Source organism: Protopterus annectens, chromosome 9.part0, assembly GCF_019279795.1.
Source record: "Protopterus annectens isolate FY-2018-M chromosome 9.part0, PAN1.0, whole genome shotgun sequence".
Classification (NCBI taxonomy): Eukaryota; Metazoa; Chordata; order Ceratodontiformes; family Protopteridae; genus Protopterus; species Protopterus annectens.
In genome coordinates, this window is record NC_056743.1 from 71,567,485 (window position 1) to 71,589,118 (window position 21,634).

Below are 21,634 nucleotides of genomic sequence, written 5' to 3' on the forward strand. Positions count from 1 at the left end.
ATAAGCAATATATACTAGACTGGATTCTGATAAATAAACCCAATATTGGTTATGAAGGCGACTGCCTTCCAGATATCCTTAGCGACCACTGCCCAACCTTTCTTCTCAGGAAATGAATACACACAGCTAAAACATCTCATTCAAACACATCCACAACAAAAAACTTCTCCCCCTCGATGTTTAATTCCCTGCTACAGCAATATGACTGGTCACCATTAAAATTCCTTCAGTTAGACCTCACTGTACAGTATTTTACTACGGCGTTCCTTGAAATACTTCATACCTTAGCTGCCATTAGAAAAATTTGCACCAAATCCAAGCAACTACCATGGTTAACTAAAGAGACTAAACTTCTACTCAAACAAAGGGATAAATCCTGGACTCTACCATAATAACAGAAACAGAAATTAAGCTAACCTCCTACCAACACCTAAGAAATCAAGCTAAAAGACAAATAAAAAAAGGCAAAAATACATACTTCCACATGTCAGCAAAAACACCAAAACAACCTTCAGAAATTTTGGCAAGCCATTAACCACCTTCTAAACCCAGGAAAACCTACTACCCCTGCACCATCATCCAACAGCACAACAGAGTGTATAGCTACACAATTCAATACCCACTTTATTAACTCTAAAACGTCCTTGCTAAACAACAGTGCGAACGCACCACTATCTATACCCATCCCCATCCCAATTGAATGTAACCGTAACTCTTTCTCTCTTAAGCCAATCAAAACTAGTTATATAAAAACCTCTTAAGTAAATTACATCCCTGCACTCTTGCAGCTAATCAACTGCCCACCGAAGTTCTAAAACTTGCCAGTGCAACCATCTCCTACCCCATATCTATTCTAATCAACCGCTCCATCTCTGAACAGTACATACCTCTCCTCTGGAAAATATCTCATATCATACCCCTTCACAAAGGTGACCCCTCCACTGACCTTTCTAACTATAGACCAGTGATCATTCTCTCACCATTAGCCAAAATCTTAGAGAAATGCATACATCAACAAATCCTTGGACAACCTATTATCCAACACACAACATGGATTCCGACCAAGAGATAGTACAAATACTGCTTTTATAAGCTTCACAAACACTGTAAATTTCCTGAAAAATAAAGGCTAACTCATCTCAGCAACCTTCCTTGATATGTCCAAAGCTTTCGGCATAGTATCACACCACACACTTCTCAACAAGCTTGCCTCATATCTAAGTACAGCATTCCTAACTTGGTTTCATAGCTATCTCTCTAACCGACAACAAGCCACCAAATGGGATAACAAACTCTCCCCCTTCTACCCATCACTGCTGGAGTCCCCCAAGACTCCATCCTCGGACCTCTTCTTTTTATCATATTTAACAATAACCTTAGCACCTCCATACAGCTCGCTTCTATCATTCAATACGTTGATGATGCCTCTCTCATCTGCTCTGCACCTCTCCATTAAAGAACTACAAGAAAAAACTCAAAACACCCTCCAAGACATAGAAAACTACCTATCTGAATATTAAGTCATATTAAACCCCAACAAAACCTAGCTCATGGTCTTCAGTAGTACTACTGTAAAAAACACACCATCCCCTTTCATTATCTACTCCTGCAATGGAGCAAATATCGAAACAGTCAAGCAAACTAAACTTCTACGTGTTACAATAGATAGTCTAAAATTCAATAAACATATAGCACTAACAATCAAAAAAGTCCATATAAAACTTGGTGCACTCTAAAGGGTAAAACCCTATCTAACCAAGTACACCAGAATATCAACTGCCTGATCCCACCTCCTATCAGCCCTACTTTACTGTTCCCAAATCTTTACCACCCTACGTAAATCAGATTTGTACAACCTCAAAACCTATTATAACAAAATAGTCAAATTTGCCTCAAACCTACTTCACAGATCGCATCACTGCAACATTCCTCACTGACTTAACTGGATCGAACTACTCAACTTACTGTCAACCAGCTAATAATCACTCATAGAGTCATCTACAAACCTGACAATTGCCCTCTCAGACCTTGTCCAACCATATACAAACCTCAGGTCCTTTAGATCATCTGACATTAATGCTCAATGTAACTAACTCATGGAGACTCCTTATATTCCTATAAAATAGCCAAAACCTGGAACTCTCTTCCCCAGTATATTCTAACTAATCCTGATGCTCTCAGTTTCAAACTACTAAAAGAATATTATTCTAAACAATGGCTACGTTCCTGCACATCTCCATGCTAATTTCACTCTACGCCCTCCTCTTCTCTACTCTCAGTAGGCTACATTGCACCACTAGCATAAACTTCTCCCCAGTGACACAATAAATATCTTACTCTATCCTATAAGACAACTGGCTACTATCTACCTGTGATTGTTTTTATATTATACAAATATAAGCAAAAAAAATTAGTGTGTTCCACAAATATGGCATAGATGTTCTCTGATTTTTTTCTCATTACCTGAATGTTGTGTACATGCTTGGCTGTATCTTTAACAAAGTAAGTAATGCTTAGTGTGTATCCTTTAATGATATAAATAATGCTTAGTGTGTATCCTTTAATGATATAAATAATGCTTAGTGTGTATCCTTTAATGATATAAATAATGCTTATTGTGTATCCTTTAATGATATAAATAATGCTTAGTGTGTTTTCTCTTCATGTCACTGTAAATCATTATGTCATGTAATTTTGGAACTTTTCTCCCTGGGTCTTGGCAGTTTCTTCGGGGTGTTATTTGGGCAGGAGTTGGGTGTTGAGAGATTCCCTGGGTGAAGAATGTGGTTCATAGTATTCTGGAATATACTGGGGTTTCTGGTTTCTGTACTTAGAGGTGTGTGGCAAAATTTTTTTTTATCAACGTGTATGTGTTGTTTGGCTAGATTGCAGAGTTTCCTGTATTTTTCGTAGTGTGAGACAGAATTAGTTTTGGTCCAGATTTCCCAGGAAGAATCTTTGTTGTGGACAAGAGACTGTGTAGAGTTGGTGAGCCAAGGAGAGCAAGGAGATTTGACTCATAGTTCTGGGAGCTGTTATCCTTTCAACTTAATAAGATTATAAAAGCAATATTTAAAAAATGTCCCTACTTTTGGACCTTTGTCCCCCCATTATTTTGGGTTTTGTCCACATTTCTTGTACTGAGAGGTTGAGAGGTATGCAGGCCATCTCACATGAAACTTATTCAGTCTCCCATAAGATAGCATCCTAGGTGATTGCTGGATACATAAAGACTTAAGACACTGAAGACCACCAGCCCCGGAGAGTCTAGGAGTATGCAACAAGGTGGCAATCGTAGCTGGGATCAGGCTGAAAAACAGGCGATGTAGAAGTGAGGTAAATAACGTAAGCAAGAAATTACACGGGAAGTGTCCTGATTGGTCTGTATCACAGTAATCAATAATTTGTGAGTCTCATCATTAGAATACTGACTCTTACACTCTCTTCCGGTACAAAAGATCTGCAACCGATATATCTAAGCACAGCAAGCAGTCAGATACAAAATAACAAGCTGGACTTATAGAAATGCTATTTTAATAAAACAAAGCTTTCGGGAGCACAAATCCCTTCATTAGTGTGTATAAAATAGAATATGAAAACTTTCATTTAAATACTAAAACAAGCAAAATCACATGGTATAAGCCCCCCATGAGAATACAGACATGGTTAAAAACAATCAACACATCAAAAGGCCATTAGTACAATGTTAAAGTGCACTTAGTAATAGCTTACTTAAGAGACATTTGCTTTAACTTCAGAACTGGTTTTAATGTAACCACTGTGTTGAAACCAGGAGAAGAATCAGTGTTCAAACGCAAGATCCATTCATACTCCAGCAGTTCTAACTTGTTATTATGGTCACCTCCTCTTATAATTTTACCAAGGTTTGCATCACTCTGAACCTATGTGTATGCTCTGGGCCACTATCTATGACATGCTTAGCAACAGGATTGGTTAATCCTTTCCTTCTAATATCAGAGTGATGTTCAGTAATACGGTCCCTTAGCCTCCTAGTTGACTTTCCTACATCGAAGGAGGGACAGGAACAACACATCACTAAATATACTATAAAAGCTGTATTACATGTGGCACAAGACTTGAACAAATATTTCTTTTTAGTTACTGGCTGAATAAACTCACTGTCCTAACTTATAAACTTACAGCTAGAACAATTTAGACATGGAACAGTTCCTTTCTTATTAAAATTTACATAAGAAATAGCTTCATATCCTTGTAACAGAGACGTTGTTTTAAGTTCCTACAATTCCTAAAAACATATTTGGGTTTATTACTGATATACTTATCTATCTCTGGCATTGCTTTTAATATCACCCAGTTCTTGGCAGTGATATCCATTACAGCATGTGAAGCTCTATTATAGCTCATAATGTACCTAAGCTCCAGATTTTGCTTGCTACTACCTATGCTGCTCCCATCTAAACCCACATATGAAGAGGCCCTTAACATTAACCCGCCCAAGCAACAAGGACCTCCAAAGCTGAAACGCAAACAAATACCAGTCATAACCTAAGTGTCACATAGCTCACAACACCAGTGTGCCACCCAACAACAGCCCCTAAGGCAAGACAACATACCCAACATTTTAGTCATAGGTGACTCTATAGTCAGGCACACTGATGTCCCACTCAGCAGGCTGAACAAGGAGAAAATTATAGTCAGCTGCCTGTAGGGTGCCAGGATCCACCACATAACGTATGCACTCAAGTCACTCCACAAGTACAAATAAGACTCTGTCATTGTTCGTGTTGGAGTGAATGACTTGAGATGTACCTCCCTGGACTACATGAAAAGAGACATAGAAGAGCTCTCGGATCATGTGGCCCAGGCATGTATGACCCTAGCCCTGAGTAGCATCCTGCTTTTGCCCAGAATGATACCACAGTATAAGGACAAAATGATTGACTTCAACAATTGGCTAAGCTTCTGGTGTCATTCAAAGGGGATCCAATATCTGCCTGCTTGGGACGACATGATCGATAAACCACGATGCTTTGCCAGAGATGATCTGCACCTCTCACCCCTGGGATTCAGGTTACTGGCTAAAGTTCTTGCCACCCCTATAGTGCCTTTTTTAGGCAAGGCTCAAATGACAAAACCATCACCGTAACAGATACAAGCATGCAAAATCTGAAGGTAATGCTACTCTATGGTAGAAGTCTAAACCTCAAAATGCACTCTCTCGAGGCACTCCTAAAAATGGAGAACATCGATATCTGTGCAGTAAATGAGACCTGGTACAAGGCTCCAGAGAGCACCCCTGCAATACCAGGCTACAACTCTTACCACACTTTTCAGCCACCAAACCAAGACCGAAACACTAAAGGTGGAGGAGTGTCCATATTCACCAAGAATATTCACACCTCCAGGCTAGTTGCCCAACACAATGCATCTGACATTCTCCAGGTGTAACTAACACTAGGTAAGACTGCAATCCAAACTGTAGCTTGCTACAGATCCCCCACCATGCCCCAAGATTCTCACTACACCTTTCTAAACATACTGGAAAATATTAAGATACAACCAAACACCCTAATACTGGGTGATCATAACTACTCTGCCATTAACTGGGAAAACTACTCGGGTACCAACAACTTTTCCCAATGGTTCTTGGAATTCATAAATTCCAATGCCCTGGATCAACTAATCCATTGTCCCACCAGGAGCTCCAATATCCTAGACCTGGTCATTACCAACATGGGAAATAGATGCCCCACACCAATGGTCACCCCCTCATTGGTCAGGTCTGACCATAAGCAAATCACCCTTGACATCCACATCCCACCCCCACCCCCCAGTAAGGAAACCTCTGTAAAAAACTTCTCCAAAGCCAACTTCATGCTACTCAAGTCAGAACTGACAAACTTCATGACACCCATGCAGACAGGAGCTGAAAGCTCAACTGCTGAACCCTACACTAAGGCACTGTACGAGCACATCCACTCGTGCATGAATTGTGCCATTCCAAATAGAACCAAGAGGATCTCCTCCAAAAAAAGGAAGGCAATCCGGTGGTCCCCTGCCATAAATAAACTATACAACAGAAGGAAGAAACTGTTGCAAAAAAGAGGAAAATCCCAGGATACAAAAAACTCCCTTAACCGCCTCAGTAAGAAGCTGAGATCCCTCATAAAATCCTCCAAAGCTAGTTACGAAAATAAAATTGCCAAAGATTCCAAAGACAATCACAAGGCATTCTATAGTTATGTCAAGAATCTAAATGGCAATGCTCAGATATGCTCTGCGCTACAACAGAATGGCATTAAATATACTGATCCCAAGGATATTGCCAATATCCTGTCAGATCGATTTAGTGCCAACTTCACCCCCCTCTCACCCCCTAAAGGGCCCATCTCAATACCAAAAGACTGCCAAATTCCGGTAATCATGGCCACACAGGTATAAACCGCACTCTCCAAAGCTAAGAATACAGCATCCATGGGATCAGATGACATCCTAGCCTGTGTACTACATGAACTACAAAATGAACTGGCACCTCACCTAAGTGCCATGTTTAATCATAGCCTCACTTCAGGTTTCGTGCCCATTGAGTGGTGCACAGCTACAGTTATTCCACTCCACAAGGGGGGATCCACCTTGGATCCCAGGAACTACTGTCCCATCAGTCCGATGAGCCTGATCTGCAAGGGCATGGAACACATTATCATGGAACTTATAAACAAAGACATTGGCAACCTTCAAACACTGGACCTCACCCAGTTTGGGTTCATGAAGGGCCGATCTTGTCTCCTGAACCTGATTAATTTCTTCAAATCAGTCTCCAGAGCTGTGGACAAGGGTAAGGCGGTCCACACAGCCTATCTGGACCTCACCAAGGCCTTCAAAACCATCCCCCTCTCTGGAATCATAGATAAACTTACTAAGCTGGGCATAAATACGTACGTCACTCGATGGGTTGCCAATTGGCTTACTGACAGAACCCAGACTGTAAAAGTAGCTGACTCAAAATCCAGCTCCAGACAAGTGACAAGTGGAGTACCTCAGGGTTCAGTCCTGGGACCTCTCTTGTTTGGCATCTACTTCTCTGAGGTACAGGCCAACACTAAGGGACTCTGGCTAACAAAGTTTGCAGATGACTGCAAACTGGGAGCCATTATTGAATCCCCAAATGATGTGTATATTCTACAAAAGGGCCTTACAGAAACAGATGCTTGGTGCCAGAGCCATGGGCTCAAGCTTAATGCCAAGAAATGTATAGTTATCCCCCTTGGGAAAAACCATGTACCCATGAATTACCACATAGGTGGCAGTACACTAAACACAGAAAGTGTGATGAGAGACTTTGGGACACAGGTGGACAGTGGTCTCACCTTCGATAACCACATTGCCACAACAGTCAGGAAATCCTTCTGTGTGGCACACCTCATCACTAAGGGCTTTTCATCCAGACAAAAAGGAGGTCATTGTCCCACTGTACTCATCCCTCATTAGACCCATTATACAGTACAACACCCCATTTGATATGTACCTCACAAGACATCTGCAATAGCTGGAAAGGCCGCAGAAATACCTCACTAAAAGTATCACAGACCTAAAGCAGATGCCCTATGCTGACCATCTAAAAAAACTCCAGCTATACTCTGTGACATATCGTCTACTCAGAGGCAATCTCTGCTTAACATACAAGGCCATGTCAAACCCTGAGCTGTTGGACATGCTCCACTTAGAGAAATCCCAATCCCTTAGAACCACACACTCCAGGGATCTAAACCTTGTCATCACAATGAACAAAACATGCTAGAGGGATAGGTTCCTGACCCAGAGACTCCCCATACTCTGGAATAGACTGCCCATACATGTCAAGCAGAGCACCTCCTTGGACCTCTTCAGAAGGAACCTTGGCAATTGGATGGCAAGATAGGAAATTCACCCTGGGGATCACGTCAGTGGCCCTGCTAGACAGGGGTCCAGGGAAGTAAATACTGTGGGAAGAAATATCCAGGGAATTGTTATGGCTAGGCTTTTATAGGCTCTAGGACTGATAGCCTCGTACCAACCTATGAACCTAGCTATTGGATTAGAGAAAAAAGGTTTAGCCACTATTATCTCTTTCACCTAAAACTTCCCATTCCATATTTTCCAAGAGACACTCATCTTAGCCCCTGATTTTGAAATCACACATCTCTTTCATTTGACAAATGTATCTATCCATATCAGTATTATTCCTACTGACTCTCAAAAGTTAGCTCTTTACAATTCCCCTTAAATATACAGCCCGGGTGCATACTCTTACGATGTAAGTAACTATTCGCCTGCACATCTTTTTTATATATTGCAATATCAATCCTATTCCCATTCTTAATCAAAGAAACATCTAGAAACTGTATATTGTCCTTAGAAAAGTTCATCTTAAATTTCAAAAAAATCTGTCGTAGTGTCTATATAAGCCATAAACTTAAGCAACTTCTGTTCATTGCCATCCCATATTAAAAAGACATAATCCACAAATCTCTTAAAGAATGTAATCTTGTTATAATACCATAAATCATTATTAAAAATAAATTCTGATTCCATCTACTCAGGGCTAGATTTGCATAGGTATTGGCTACAGATGCCCCCATGACTACCTCTGAGGTCTGATGAAAAAGTTGTTTATCAAACAAGAAAACATTAGTCGTAAGGACGATGTCCAGCAGCTCACAGATAGTTTCTATCTGTCTTGAGATGTATCTCCCATGCCTAACCATGAATGATTTACTTTCTGATAATACTGTGTTTCATAAAATCGATTCTGCTACTCTTATAAGTTTGATTTTTCAGAGTGAATAGCTGTGTTTATGACTTGCAATTCATGGGTGATATTACTCTAGAATTATATAATTATTTTACTATATCTTGCCCATTAAGCCCTGTACTTTATGGACTGCTCAAAGTGCATAAACATCTGACACAACCACCAATGAGGTCCATAGTCTCTGGAAAGGGATAGGTCACAGAACCCATCTCGTTATATTTGGAAAGTACCGTGAAACCATTATTGGGAAATGTAAGAAGCTTTATATGAGACAGTGGGGACTTTATGCAGAAACTTTATGTTTGGCACTCTTTGAATCAAAGTACAGACTTTTTTTAGTTACCTTAGACATCAGTTCTCTTTTTACTGTCGTCCCCCATGATTATGGAATAGAGGCAGTACATGAGAGTATGGTTAGGCATGGGAGATACATCGTTCATACGACTAATGTTTTCTTGTTTGATAAACAACCTTTCCATCAGACCTCAGCGTAGATGGAATCTGAATTTATTTTTAATAATGATTTATGGTATTATAACAAGATTACATTCTTTAAGAGATTTGTGGATGATGTCTTTTTAATATGGGATGGCAATGAACAGGAGTTGCTTAGGTTTGTGGCTTATATAGACACTACGACAGATTTTTTAAAATTTAAGATGAACTTCTCTAAGGACAATATACAGTTTCTAGATGTTTCTTTGATTAAGAATGGGAATACTACAATATATAAAAAAGATGTGCAGGTGAACAGGTATTTACATTGTAAGAGTATGCAACCGGGCCATATATTTAAGGGAATTGTAAAGAGCCAACTTTTGAGAGTCAGTAAGAATAATACTGATATGGATAGATGCCTTTGTCAAATGAAAGAGATGTGTGATTTCAAAATCAGGGGCTATCATGAGCGTCTCTTGGAAAATATGAAACAGGAAGTTTTAGGTGAAAGAGATAATAGTGCTAAACCTTATTTCTTGAATCCAATAGATGGGAACAGCATAGGTAGTAGCAAGCAAAATTGGGAGATTAGGTACATTATGAGCTATAATAGAGCTTCACATGCTGTAATGGGTATCATTGCCAAGAACTGGGTTATATTAAAAGCAATGCCAGAGATAGATAAGTATATCAGTAATAAACCCAAATTTGCTTTTAGGAATTGTAGGAACTTAAAACAACATCTCTGTTACAAGGATATGAAGCTAACCATTCCCCATGTAAATTTTAATAAGAAAGGAACTGTTCCATGTCTAAATTGTTCTACCTGTAAGTTTATAAGTCAGGACAGTGAGTTTATTCACCCAGTAACTAAAAAGAAATATTTGTTCAAGTCTTGTGCCACATGTAATACAGCTTTTATAGAATATTTAGTGATGTGTTCTTCCTGTTCCTCCTTCTATGTAGGAAAGTCAACTAGGAGGCTAAGGGACCGTATTATTGAGCATCACTCTGATATTAGAAGGAAAGGATTAACCAATCTTGTTGCTAAGCATGTTATAGATAGTGGCCCAGAGCATACACAGAGGTTCAGAGTGATGCAAACCTTAGTAAAATTATAAGAGGAGGTGACCATAATAACAAGTTAGAACTGATGACTATGAATGGATCTTGCATTTGAAAGCTGATTCTTCTCCTGGTTTCAACACAATTGTGTGTGTGTCTTTCGGCTTTTCCCGGTTAGGGGTTGCCACAGCGGAACTCCAGTCCGCTAATGATTGGTAGTTGATTTTTACGTGCCGGGTTACCAGCCCTGACGCACAACCTTCAACGAAGGTACGCCTATTCATGCATGTCTCCATGCAGAAGATGCTCTAGCTGAGAATCGAACGGGACAGTGTCTTACTGTGAGGCGACAAGGCTACCGCAGCACCACCACCGCGGTGGTTACATTAAAACCAGTTCTGAGGTTAAAGCAAATGTCTCTTAAGTAAGCTATTACTAAGTGCACTTTAACTTTGTACTAAAGGCCTTTTGATGTGTTGATTGTTTTTAATCATGTCTGTATTCTCATGGGGGGCTTATACCATGTGATTTTGCTTGTTTTAGTATTTAAATGGAAGTTTTCATATTGTATTTTATACACACTGATGAAGGGATTTGTGTTCCCGAAAGCTTTGTTTTATTAAAATAGCATTTCTATAAGTCCAACATTTTATTTTCTATCTTGCAGTCTCTTCCTTATATATGACCTTAGTGTCAATGAACCTCATATTTTAGTTTTGTTGTTTATGGGTAGAGAAGACATTTTGTTTTGACCTAGTGTATTTTATGAACAGTCATTGAATGTGGATACTTTCAGAACTGTTTTCATAATTAGTTTAGTTAGGCTACTGGTATTAATCACAATTCTAAATTATATTATGAATGCATTAATTCTGTTTCAGATAATTTTTGAATGTAGCCAGTGCTGGTTAGGCCTGAGATGGATCCAAAGTAGGTTCACTTTTGCTGTACTTGGTTTCAGTTTGTTCTTTGTTGGTCCATCAAGGTGACATTATGCCAGACAGGTTTATTCACAAAAGTGTTCTCCTTGCATAGGTATTGTTCATAGGTTCATAGGTGAATACTAGGCTAACTGCCCCGAGGGTCCATTTTAAGCCTAGCCAATAACCTGAGGTTAGAATCAAATCATGCATCTTTTATCTGTGAAGTGAAGACTTTGAACATCATTCCAAACCCCTTATGACAACTCAGTCTAATTAAGTTTGTTGCAGCTTTTCATTTCTTGGAGTATGCTGACATTTCTGTCTGGAAAGAGGAAACTGTTTTCACACTTTTTATTGTAATTCTGATTCTAATATTGCTCTAAGCAATTGATTTGTTGTGGCATTAGTTTATCCTAAAATTTGGGTTGACTTTTACAGGGAAAGTTAATGAATTATTGTTTATAGCTGCTCCTGATTTAGTAAAATTCTACAAAAACACTCACTGGACTAATCTGCAAGACATTTCCTCAAAAACATTTTCCTCAAATAAAACAAATTATTTAAATGCTATTAAGTTGTCTCCAAAACCTAAGAAAAAAATTCACAGACTGGAAAGTGCCGTAGAGAAGTTTACATTCAATTTTCATAAACTTAGTCTGACCTGGACCTGGACTTTTATGTTATATTCAATTATTGTACTTGATAAGTTTGTTACTTTCTATTTTAAAAAGGTCCACAAGTGCTCACGTACCATTAACTCATGACACATTTCCCTGCTGCTGCTCAGTCATGTTTTCCCAGTAAGCTGATCCATGTAAAATTAAGAAAGGCTAACTATGCCTTTCAGAATCCTAGCGCTAGCCCTAAAAACTCCTATCCAGTCCCTACACCTAAATTTCCAATCGGTCCCTAAACTTAAAACCCCCCTCCCCTTTGTAATCCTAATCTCCTGATACTCCTTAAAAGTAAAATCCCTCTTCCCTCCCTAACCCTAACCCTCCACTCCCCTCATTTGCTCTGTTAACCTAAAATCCCTCTTCCCTCCCTAACCCTAACCCTCCTTTCCCCTCATTTGCTCTGTTAACCTAAAATCCCCCTGACCTCCCTAACCCTAACCCTCCAATCACTTCATTTGCTCTGTTAACCTAAAATCCCCTGACCTCCCTAACCCTAACCCTCCAATCCCCTCATTTGCTCTGTTAACCTAAAATCCCCTGACCTCCCTAACCCTAACCTTCTAATATTTTCTGATTGCTTCCTAAACCTAAAATCTTCCTCCCACCCCTAACCCTGAACTCCTGATCACTCACTAAACTTAAAATCCCCTTCCCCTCCATACCCCTAACATTACCTCCAACCACTCCCTAAACCCAAAATGCCCTCCCCCTCCCTAACCCTAAGTTTCTGATTTCCTCCTCATGCTCCATTAACCAAAATCCCCCTCCCCTCCCTAAATGTAAAATCCCCTTCCCTGTTTCCCTTCCCCACTTACCTGTTCTTCAGTGAGCACTCACTTGCGTCCAATTGTTGCGGCAGCTGCATCTCTGAATTCATGTTCAAGCACCTGTTGGGGCAGCTGGGCAGATGGGCTTATAGTCATTCAAGTCCCTGTCTGAAAGCCAGTGGAATTTGAGCAGCTGAGGCTCGAGCAGCTGTAGAACAGGTGTTTTAAAAACTCTGCAAATGGTTTATTTTTTCTCTTCAGTTAACTAGTACAATTTTTTTCTTTGCTTGTTTTGTTTTTGTTTTGTATATTTCAACTACCTACTGGACCAGTTACATTTTGTTTTACTTCGAAAACGTTTGTAAAAAGAAATATGACCAAAAAATAGAATACTGTCAAGGAGATGACAAAAGACAAGTTCTTCCCTTTTGGTAGCACTTTGGAATCTTTGAGGGAGGTACAGAGAAAACGACAATATGGCCAAGTTTCAATGAAAGAGTGTTTTTAGACTGTGGGAATTAAGATTTCTTAAAAAAAATGTGAAAACCATATTAAGACTTGACAAATCAGAAATGGATCCACCAGTGTTATTTTGACTTACAGACCAGACAGCAGTGAGTGGAAGTTTAAAAAAAATATAGTGACAAGACAGAGAGTGAAAGACAGCATTCTAGCTGTGAAAGAAAAAGAGATGCTGATTTTTTCTGGAATGGTTGTTGCAGCAACACCACATAAGCCTATAGTTTCCTGATGTGCAGGACATCACTATAGCAACTAAGTCAAAATGAATGTTATTCAAAAAGGAAGCAAACATGATGAGCTGCCTTAGACAAGTGCAATAGTATAATTTGCTTAAAGTTTGCATATGCTTTTAAAGAGGAGAGGCAGTGAGGATATGAGTAAGGAATACCTTCATCCACTGCTAGAGCATCATAAATCGGACCCAGAAGGGTAGCATAACTTATAAAAAGATATAAGGCAGCCTGTCTTCAAAACTGTCTAGCACATTAGCAACAAGAATTATGATTATCATCTTCTAAAATGTATCATGTTGTAGTCCTGAGTTAAATTCCCTTAGTCCCTCTGTTTGAATCTGAGCAAGTCACCTACAGGCATGGTTCCCAGGTCAGCCCTGAAAATAATTTGTATCTTATGGGTTTAGTATTTAAAAAAAATAAAAAAAAGAGGGAGAAAAAAGGCAGAATGTAAGATTAAATGGCAAAGGACAAGGTGCAACATGAGAAATATTTTTTTTCAGTGGAAGGGTGGCTGGGTGGATCAACAGTATATACTTCTAGCAGGTCTGGAGCCAGAAGCATGACTGGGCTAACTTAGAAGAGCACAGAATAAAAATAGTGCGGGGATGGGAGGCTGGGGAATAAAACTGAACTTGTGGAGTTTGTAAACAAGAGGAACCTGAATATGAGGGCTGGGTCTGGTGGCCATTTCCACCAGTGTCTAAGCTGCAACATTCTGCACTCTTCTGCGTGTTAAACATGCAACACATTACAGAGACAAGATAGTATGAGTATATATCAGTAAGATGCACAATAAACAACCACACATATACGCACATAACTTATGTGTCTCTATGCACAAGTTGACATAAGTACTATGTTTATACATGATACAGTAGTGCTTCTCAATATTTTATTAAAAATTAGGGGAAAAAAGGTATATGTTTATCCCACAAAAATAAATGAAATATTGCACAAATTCTTGCTTTTATTTAAAAAAATAGTTTACTTCAGAGTAGAATACATACTGTCCTTACAATGTATCCTCCCTTATAAATGGCCAAGCCCTTGATGATCATATTAAGAGACACAGACGGTCATCTGCCCTATACTATTAGTCACTGTGCCTGATAACCCTTCTAAGAAAACCTTGTGTTCACTCTGAAATACAGTTGCCAGGAATCTGAATCTGTCACCTTCCACATGCTGGTTTATAATTACACGTATGTATGATGGCAGGTAGCACAAGAAGGGGACAGAAATGTTCTCCTACAAAACTGCAAATGAGTTGCTGTCATGTTTGTTAAAAATCAAAGACACACAAAAAAAAACTTCACAAATTGTGAGCAGTATTTCAAAGCAATTTACTTTTTATTCTCAGACTATAAGCCATTGATTGCCTGTTCATTTTTTGCTTAAAATGGATTGCCTTTTAGTGAACATTAACAGATAATTAAGAATTTCTGGAAAGGGACTGAAAAAAAAAATCATCAGCTCCACCCCCGGCCACACAGAGGCATACACAAACACTTGTTGTTAGTTACTGCTGTTGACAATAATTTTAGTAAAGTCTGTACACTTACCTGTGTGCGGGGCACTTGTGGAAAGAGGTTTAGGGTGGTGGGTCGTTTAGGCCGGTACGTATCCATAGTAACAGGGGGAGGCTCTTTCACTGGATCTGTCGTTGCTTCCTCCTCCTCAGGGATCTCGTCTACAGCATCAATCAGGTCTAGCTGCAACATCTCTGCCTGGATCCGGCTCAGCTCACCACCAAACCCTGCTGACACATTATTGGCCTCCAGACTCATGTGACTCTGCTAGGAAAACAAAAGAGAGGGATTGGAGAACAAGGTCATTCAGTCACACCACATAATGAAACAGAAGGAAGTTGGAATACAGACACAGTTTCCACTTAAGTCTTGCTGTTCAAATGTAGTGCTGCACACAGATACTGAGCCACCGACCCACCTCCCCCAAGAAAACTGAAAAGCACAGTAACATGTTATGCATAAGCCAATAAGTCAATTAGCCCTGTCACAGAGTGTGTTTATGAATAAACTGGTAGCCTAGTCATGTCTTTCAGCTGTAATGCATTCTGAGTAGCGGTCACTCATTTTGCTTCATGAATATTCTCTGTTCTACCCTGAAAGAGACTGACATCCATTCATTATGCATTTCAAACAAAAAAAAATGTGGCATATGATACTGGGTCATCAATAAAACATTTTGCATGCACACAGCAGCCTGTTTTTACTGTGCTGTTTGCTTTCTAGTTAAAGTTACTAGTAAATGCCTTCTCTACATTTTGAGTGGCAATGTCTGGCATCTTGCACATCTAAGAGCTGTGATTCCAGTAATATGCATGACGGTAGTCATTTTCATTGCATCGGACTGCGGCCAGTTAAATATCCTCTGGCTACTCCCTTGCTTTAATCACAAACTACATAATCATGTGGCTCTTGGAGACTTTTTTTCTGCTTTTCTTCTTTTTGTTTTGTTTTTTCATATCTCTTTATTTAACAGGATTCAATCAAGTAAACATTCAGTTTTCACTAACTGTTCTAGTTCCTTGTTTAGAAAAGTACATTTGTACAGTGACTACTGTGTTCAAAATTATTTAACAAAAACTAATATATTGAACATATATCCAGCACAGTATTGTATTCGGTGACTAACACAAGTGCTCCAAGACTAATATAACTAGTATACATTGATCAATGTGGTTTACTAGTTTACTACTTTAGGGCTAACTCGCTGCCTGACCTGGGAAAGCAACCTAGCTTTCATTGTCTCGTTGAACTAGATGCTGAATTTTTCTTGGGCTTTCCTAAATGAGTAGAATAAAAATGTGTGTTATTCAGCATACTGTATTATCCTCGACATTTATTGTGTGTCTATAATAGAAGAAGCTGTAGCTGTGTCATCACACTATATCCATCCGGATTAAAAGCAATGTCTTTCAGCTTTTCCCAGTGATGGGGTCACCATAGTGGATCACCGGTCCATAGATTGATTGGCAGTGAAGTTTTTACGGTGTCAAGTTGCCAGCCCAATGCCCAACCTTCACAGAAGGCACACACAAACACGCACCTGCCTGCATGTCTTTAAAACTCACTTGCCTGCAGGGAAGACAAGCAGACTCCACACAGAAGGTGCTCCAGCTGAGAATTGACCCGGGGAACCTTTTGCTGTGAGGCAACAATGCTAACCACTACACCACCACAGCCATAAATTGAAATATCACATGGCTTCACTATTCCACTTTATCAGCTTATTATTATTATTACTATTATTACGATTATTATTACAAGATATGGGACAAAACTGAGACTTGACCTTCTCCAATACATTTATGATATTTTTGTACTCCCCCTGTTTATTTCTGAATTCCACAACTGTATCTTATCCATGTTTCCACAGCCTCCATCAAAAAACCCTTCTTAATTCACTCTTGTGCCATCATCCCACATTCCTACATTTTTATATGAAAAAAACCATAAACATCTTCTGGGCTGTATTGAACTGCTTTTGGTACCTTGGGACTTCTGTGGGTAGCAGGGAGTTTAGAGTTAGATATATACTTTTGAACTGCTCTAGCAAGTATCATAAAGTATGCTTTTCAGAAAACAACATGTCTCTGTGTCCTTTTATTAAAATGCTACAACAAGAAAATGTGTGACAATGGATAAACTAGTTATTTTTGTGATAAATAGAAAATTGCATAAACCAAAGTCCAAACAAGAAGAAACACTGAAAATTATTTCCATGAAACAGGAAGAGACACTCAGAAAAACATTAGTTAATGGTGTTCTGTAAAATAACATAATGAAGCAGCAGCATTTAGGGAGGGAGTGAGGGGGGATTCAGAGACACAAGTTGTGTAGTTGTGCTACAGAAAAAATAGTGTTGTAGTCTTTTTATGCAAATCACTTGCATAATGGCATGCAAATGAGTGCCATCATGATAATGAGACTCACTGTCCATGGAGATGACAAAAATCAAACATGGAAGAGCAATTCGGAGACTTATAAACTCTACAAAATGTGATACAGCACTCATCTATTCTGACTGACAGGATTTCTTGCTGTCCACAAGTTTCACTCGCGCTATTATGCTATAGCTCAGGAGCAGGTGTGGCCATTTTCAGAACCAGTCCTCCAATGTTGAATTACACCCTCCCCCACACACACACACACACACACACACACACTGCAGATGGGTCCACATCACTGCCACATCCTTCCACAGGCCATGAAGCATGCTCACTGTTTCTAATATAGACTTCATAGTGACTGTCCCTGGATAACTGACTTGTAGTACTGCTGACTGATCCAAGTGGGATACCCAAGTGTCACAAAGAGCGGGAGTCATGGCTCCTATGGACATTGTGCTCAGATATGAGACAGTGTGTCTGATAGATACCTTCCCTGGTGGTAACTCCTGTGTTACTATGGTGAGTTCATACTGACAGGATGCCCAAAGCTAAACACAGGTAATTCTTCAGGTTTGGCCTGCCCCTCCATCATCATCATACCCCCCCATGATAATGTTACTGACAGTGACACTGCATAATCTCACTGTGCTATGTGCACATTGTCCCCATCATCAACCACAGATGACCTGCTGACATCAGGGATGTGCCATTCTGTTGTGCTGGATCCTCTTTCCACAACCACCACCATCAATAGAATCTGTGAAATCATAAATATAACATACCTGTGGCATTGCTGGAACATATGCTTCACCCCCTCCCCAAACTGTAGCACACAGAGTGCTACAGGCTATGTATGTGATTAGCACAAGGGTGCATATATCCCTTTTGGTGCTGGCTGTCAAAGCTGTAGCATTGAAGTACATGGAGAATACATATACGTATTCTACTTGGTGACTCATTCTCTCACATATGTCAGTATGCAGCTTGATAGGTACATGTTATTACTAACTTGTTAACCTGCTGCATCCTCTATGGATGCTCAGGCAATCATCAGTGTCTGAATTCCCATGTACAAGCCACCACCAAGCATGAGGGTTCACTCTCCTGCTTCATACAAGGTTTCCAGGAACTTTTTCAACTACTTCTCGGTTGGTGGTTCATCTCCTGTGGTGGACCTCTATCTGGCAATGTGTTTTCCTTGGGCTTGGCATGAGGTAATCATATCAGTGATTCTGACATACACCTGTGTTATCCTATGATGGTCACCCACAGCATCACCAGCTGTCATATCTGGTCCTGTAAAACCTTGTCTGGATTATCTTTCTCAGGATATGCAAGCAATGCATGCATAGAACTACAGTAACAGTCTCTGGGGTGGTGAATTTTACTGATGTTGTTCTCCTGGGCCAATAACAACATATTTATACCTCTGAGTTACTCATGTCACTCAGTATACATGTGTGTGTGTGTGTGTGTGTGTGTGTGTGTGTGTGTGCGCGCGTGTGTGTGTGTGTGTGTGTGTGTGTGTGTGTGTGTGTGTGTGTGTGTGTGTGTGTGGGTGTGTGTGCGGGTGCTCATGCATATGAATAGCCAAGGTTAACCCCTACGCAATAGCTTTCCCCCTCCATTTGGCTACATACTTGTCTAATATTGTTCTGTGACCATTCCCACCATGTACTATACTGACCATAGCACTGTGCCCATTACCACTCAACACCCTCTTGTAACATTACACTGATGTCCAGCATTGCTCTCCACAGCCTGTGCTTCTTGCATTCCTTTCTATACAGGACCATGCCCTGATCTATGTACAGGAATCACTGATTTTCCTGTGACATGTCTAGTAGAACGTGTGCATAGGCCAAAGTAAGACTCCACCATGGGCCACAGGACATCAGGCATTAATCTGTCATGCCCTTGTTCTATATTCTTTGTCATGCGAAGCCAACTAAACTTTAACCTGTCATATGTTGGCTCTGTGTTACCTCACCCAATCTACTGTTTGTATCTGTCCCTGTTGCTGCTACACACCACAGGTCTACAGTGCAGTGCAGAGACTAAATGGCCAAAAGATCAGACTTACATGTACTAAGTCCAAGATGTCATTCCCTTTTCTGTGAAGTATGGTAATCTTGGAGTTGGTCAGCACTTGGCATTTAAAGTGCCAACATTTCATCTGGGACCCAATGCGACCATTTAGTCCCAAACATCAGAGTACCAGGGCAGAGCCTGATCATGACAGCAGTCATGGAAGTATCTGATGTCTGGGGTGGGTCTCCTCGGGACTGGACAGACAAGTGCCTCTTACCATCATAATGTTCTCCTTCCTTACAAACCATTTCACAGATCCTATTTGTTGCCTTATTCCCCATACCACCAGCTTTCCTCCTCCTGCACGTGTGTATCCCCCAATGTTGCCCTCACCTTTTGTATTTATAAGAACCTGCCTGCCTTTGCTTTATATTTATATGTCTGTTCTGAAACCTTCCCTATACCTTATTTCCTTCCTGCAGATGTTCCTTGTTACCTTCCACAGCTTTCTTCTTAAGTAACGTAAAATGGACACCCCCCCCCCAAAAAAAAATATGCAATATGCCCTTTCTTCCCTCAATTTTCCTTTCCTAAGGTTGCCCTTCTGGGCGCATTCTGCTTGCTCTTACCCCTGTTTTGCCTTTCCTTTCTTCCCCATTTATACAATGAACTGAGTTGGCCACTTGCTCTACTGGTGCTGTGCAGCTTGTTTACACTGCCCATGTTGCAACTATGAGACAGTCCATTGCATGTGTGAACACACGTACTCTTGGTCACTCTGTCTTACTATTCTTGTCACATTTGTCATGTGACTACCCATAGCATGCCCATTCCATTCCAGTTCAGTAACACGCTTACTGGTAATAATACGGTTGCACTTATTTACTATAAAGCCCTTTTCCCAGAAAACCAAAGCTATGCTGGTCTTAATACATAGCTAAGCAATATCTGGCATCATTACACTGCGACATCTTTGATATTTATTGGTGCGATGTGGCATTGTGAATATTTTTGACTGCCCCACAGAATGTTTAACAGCTTGACTTACTGTCTTCTAACTGGATTAATAAGTAAATAAGAACAAGAATGATAAACAAATATAAAAGTGACATAATAAGGAAATATTGGTGCATTCCCTAGGGCATCATTGTACCGTATTTAATAATAATAAAAAAGCTTATTTTTTAAATGCATCTTATTCTGTTCTATAGTTTACTTTATACTTAAATGAAATTTAATCATACACCTTAGACTAGAGATATTTCCTCTGCGTCTGTAAGATGGAAACATCATGTAAATGATCATGCGTTCTCAATTTAAAACAACAGATTGTGTTCCCAGTGTAATAATGATTACATGAACAATATATATTATACACAACTCTTTTAGTTTCATAATTTGCGTACGTCCTCATTTCACACTTATTACAATTCATGAGCTAATTCTGACCACTTTCTGTCTATTTACACACATTACACCTATGGCACTTGTACATGTCATAGGGTAACAGGGAGAAGAACGAGGGCTTCCTTTACTGCAAAGGTAGTAAGTTATAACTAAATGTTTGGAAAAATGTGCCTGTTGTAATATGAGATAGCAAGCATACTAGGAAAAATGTGGTAGTTTGTGGTACTGGATAACTAAATACCAATTTACTTGAAAAATATTAACAATTTCTTTACTTAAGAATGTTGTACTCAAACTAGAAATAACTGCTCATTATTTTAAGTATTTGATCCTTTTAGCCAACAATTATCCTTAAGCAAATATTGTAAAATATCTCTAATAGTTAATATTTATGTAGGGATTTTTGAAACAACTGCCCAATACTTACTGACCATAATCTCTTTTCAACAAGCACTGGACAATTGTTTCAAAAATCCCTACATAATTATTAACTATTAGAGACATTTTAGAATTTTTGCCTTAAATATATGGCGATGTCTGAAAAGGTTGTCAGAAACACTACAAAAACATGTTATTCTTATTAGGAGCCAAGTTTTCTATTTCAATAAATCAACTGGAAAACATTTTCGTGCTTTGTCTAATTTTTGAGATATGGTTGCTCAGTTTGTTTTGTATTGTTTTGACCTCCATTCCCTCCCCCAGATCATTAAGTCTTGTCCCAGCTTGGAACATTCATTCCTCCACACCTCTGACTTGGTAAAATGCCAAGAAGGAGAGCTGAGAGGCACTGACCTTAGCAGCCATCCAAGCAAGTGTTTAGTAGAATTTGTTCTCATGCTCCTTAAAGCCATTCCCCTATTGACTTGAGGTTGTTACAGAACA

General features: G+C 39.7%; 1 protein-coding gene across 2 annotated transcripts in view; it reads right to left on the reverse strand.

Annotated features, from left to right (window-relative positions):
• The window catches only part of MAPK8IP1 (mitogen-activated protein kinase 8 interacting protein 1), a 1,153,940-nt gene that overhangs the window by 468,395 nt on the left and 663,911 nt on the right, over nt 1-21,634 (reverse strand). The window contains exon 3 of one of the 2 annotated variants that reach the window (XM_044082569.1): nt 14,964-15,194. In XM_044082569.1, coding sequence (XP_043938504.1) covers nt 14,964-15,194 — 231 coding nt within the window. Of the gene's footprint in view, nt 1-14,963; nt 15,198-21,634 lie in introns of both variants that reach the window. The other variant, XM_044082568.1, reaches the window with a different exon arrangement.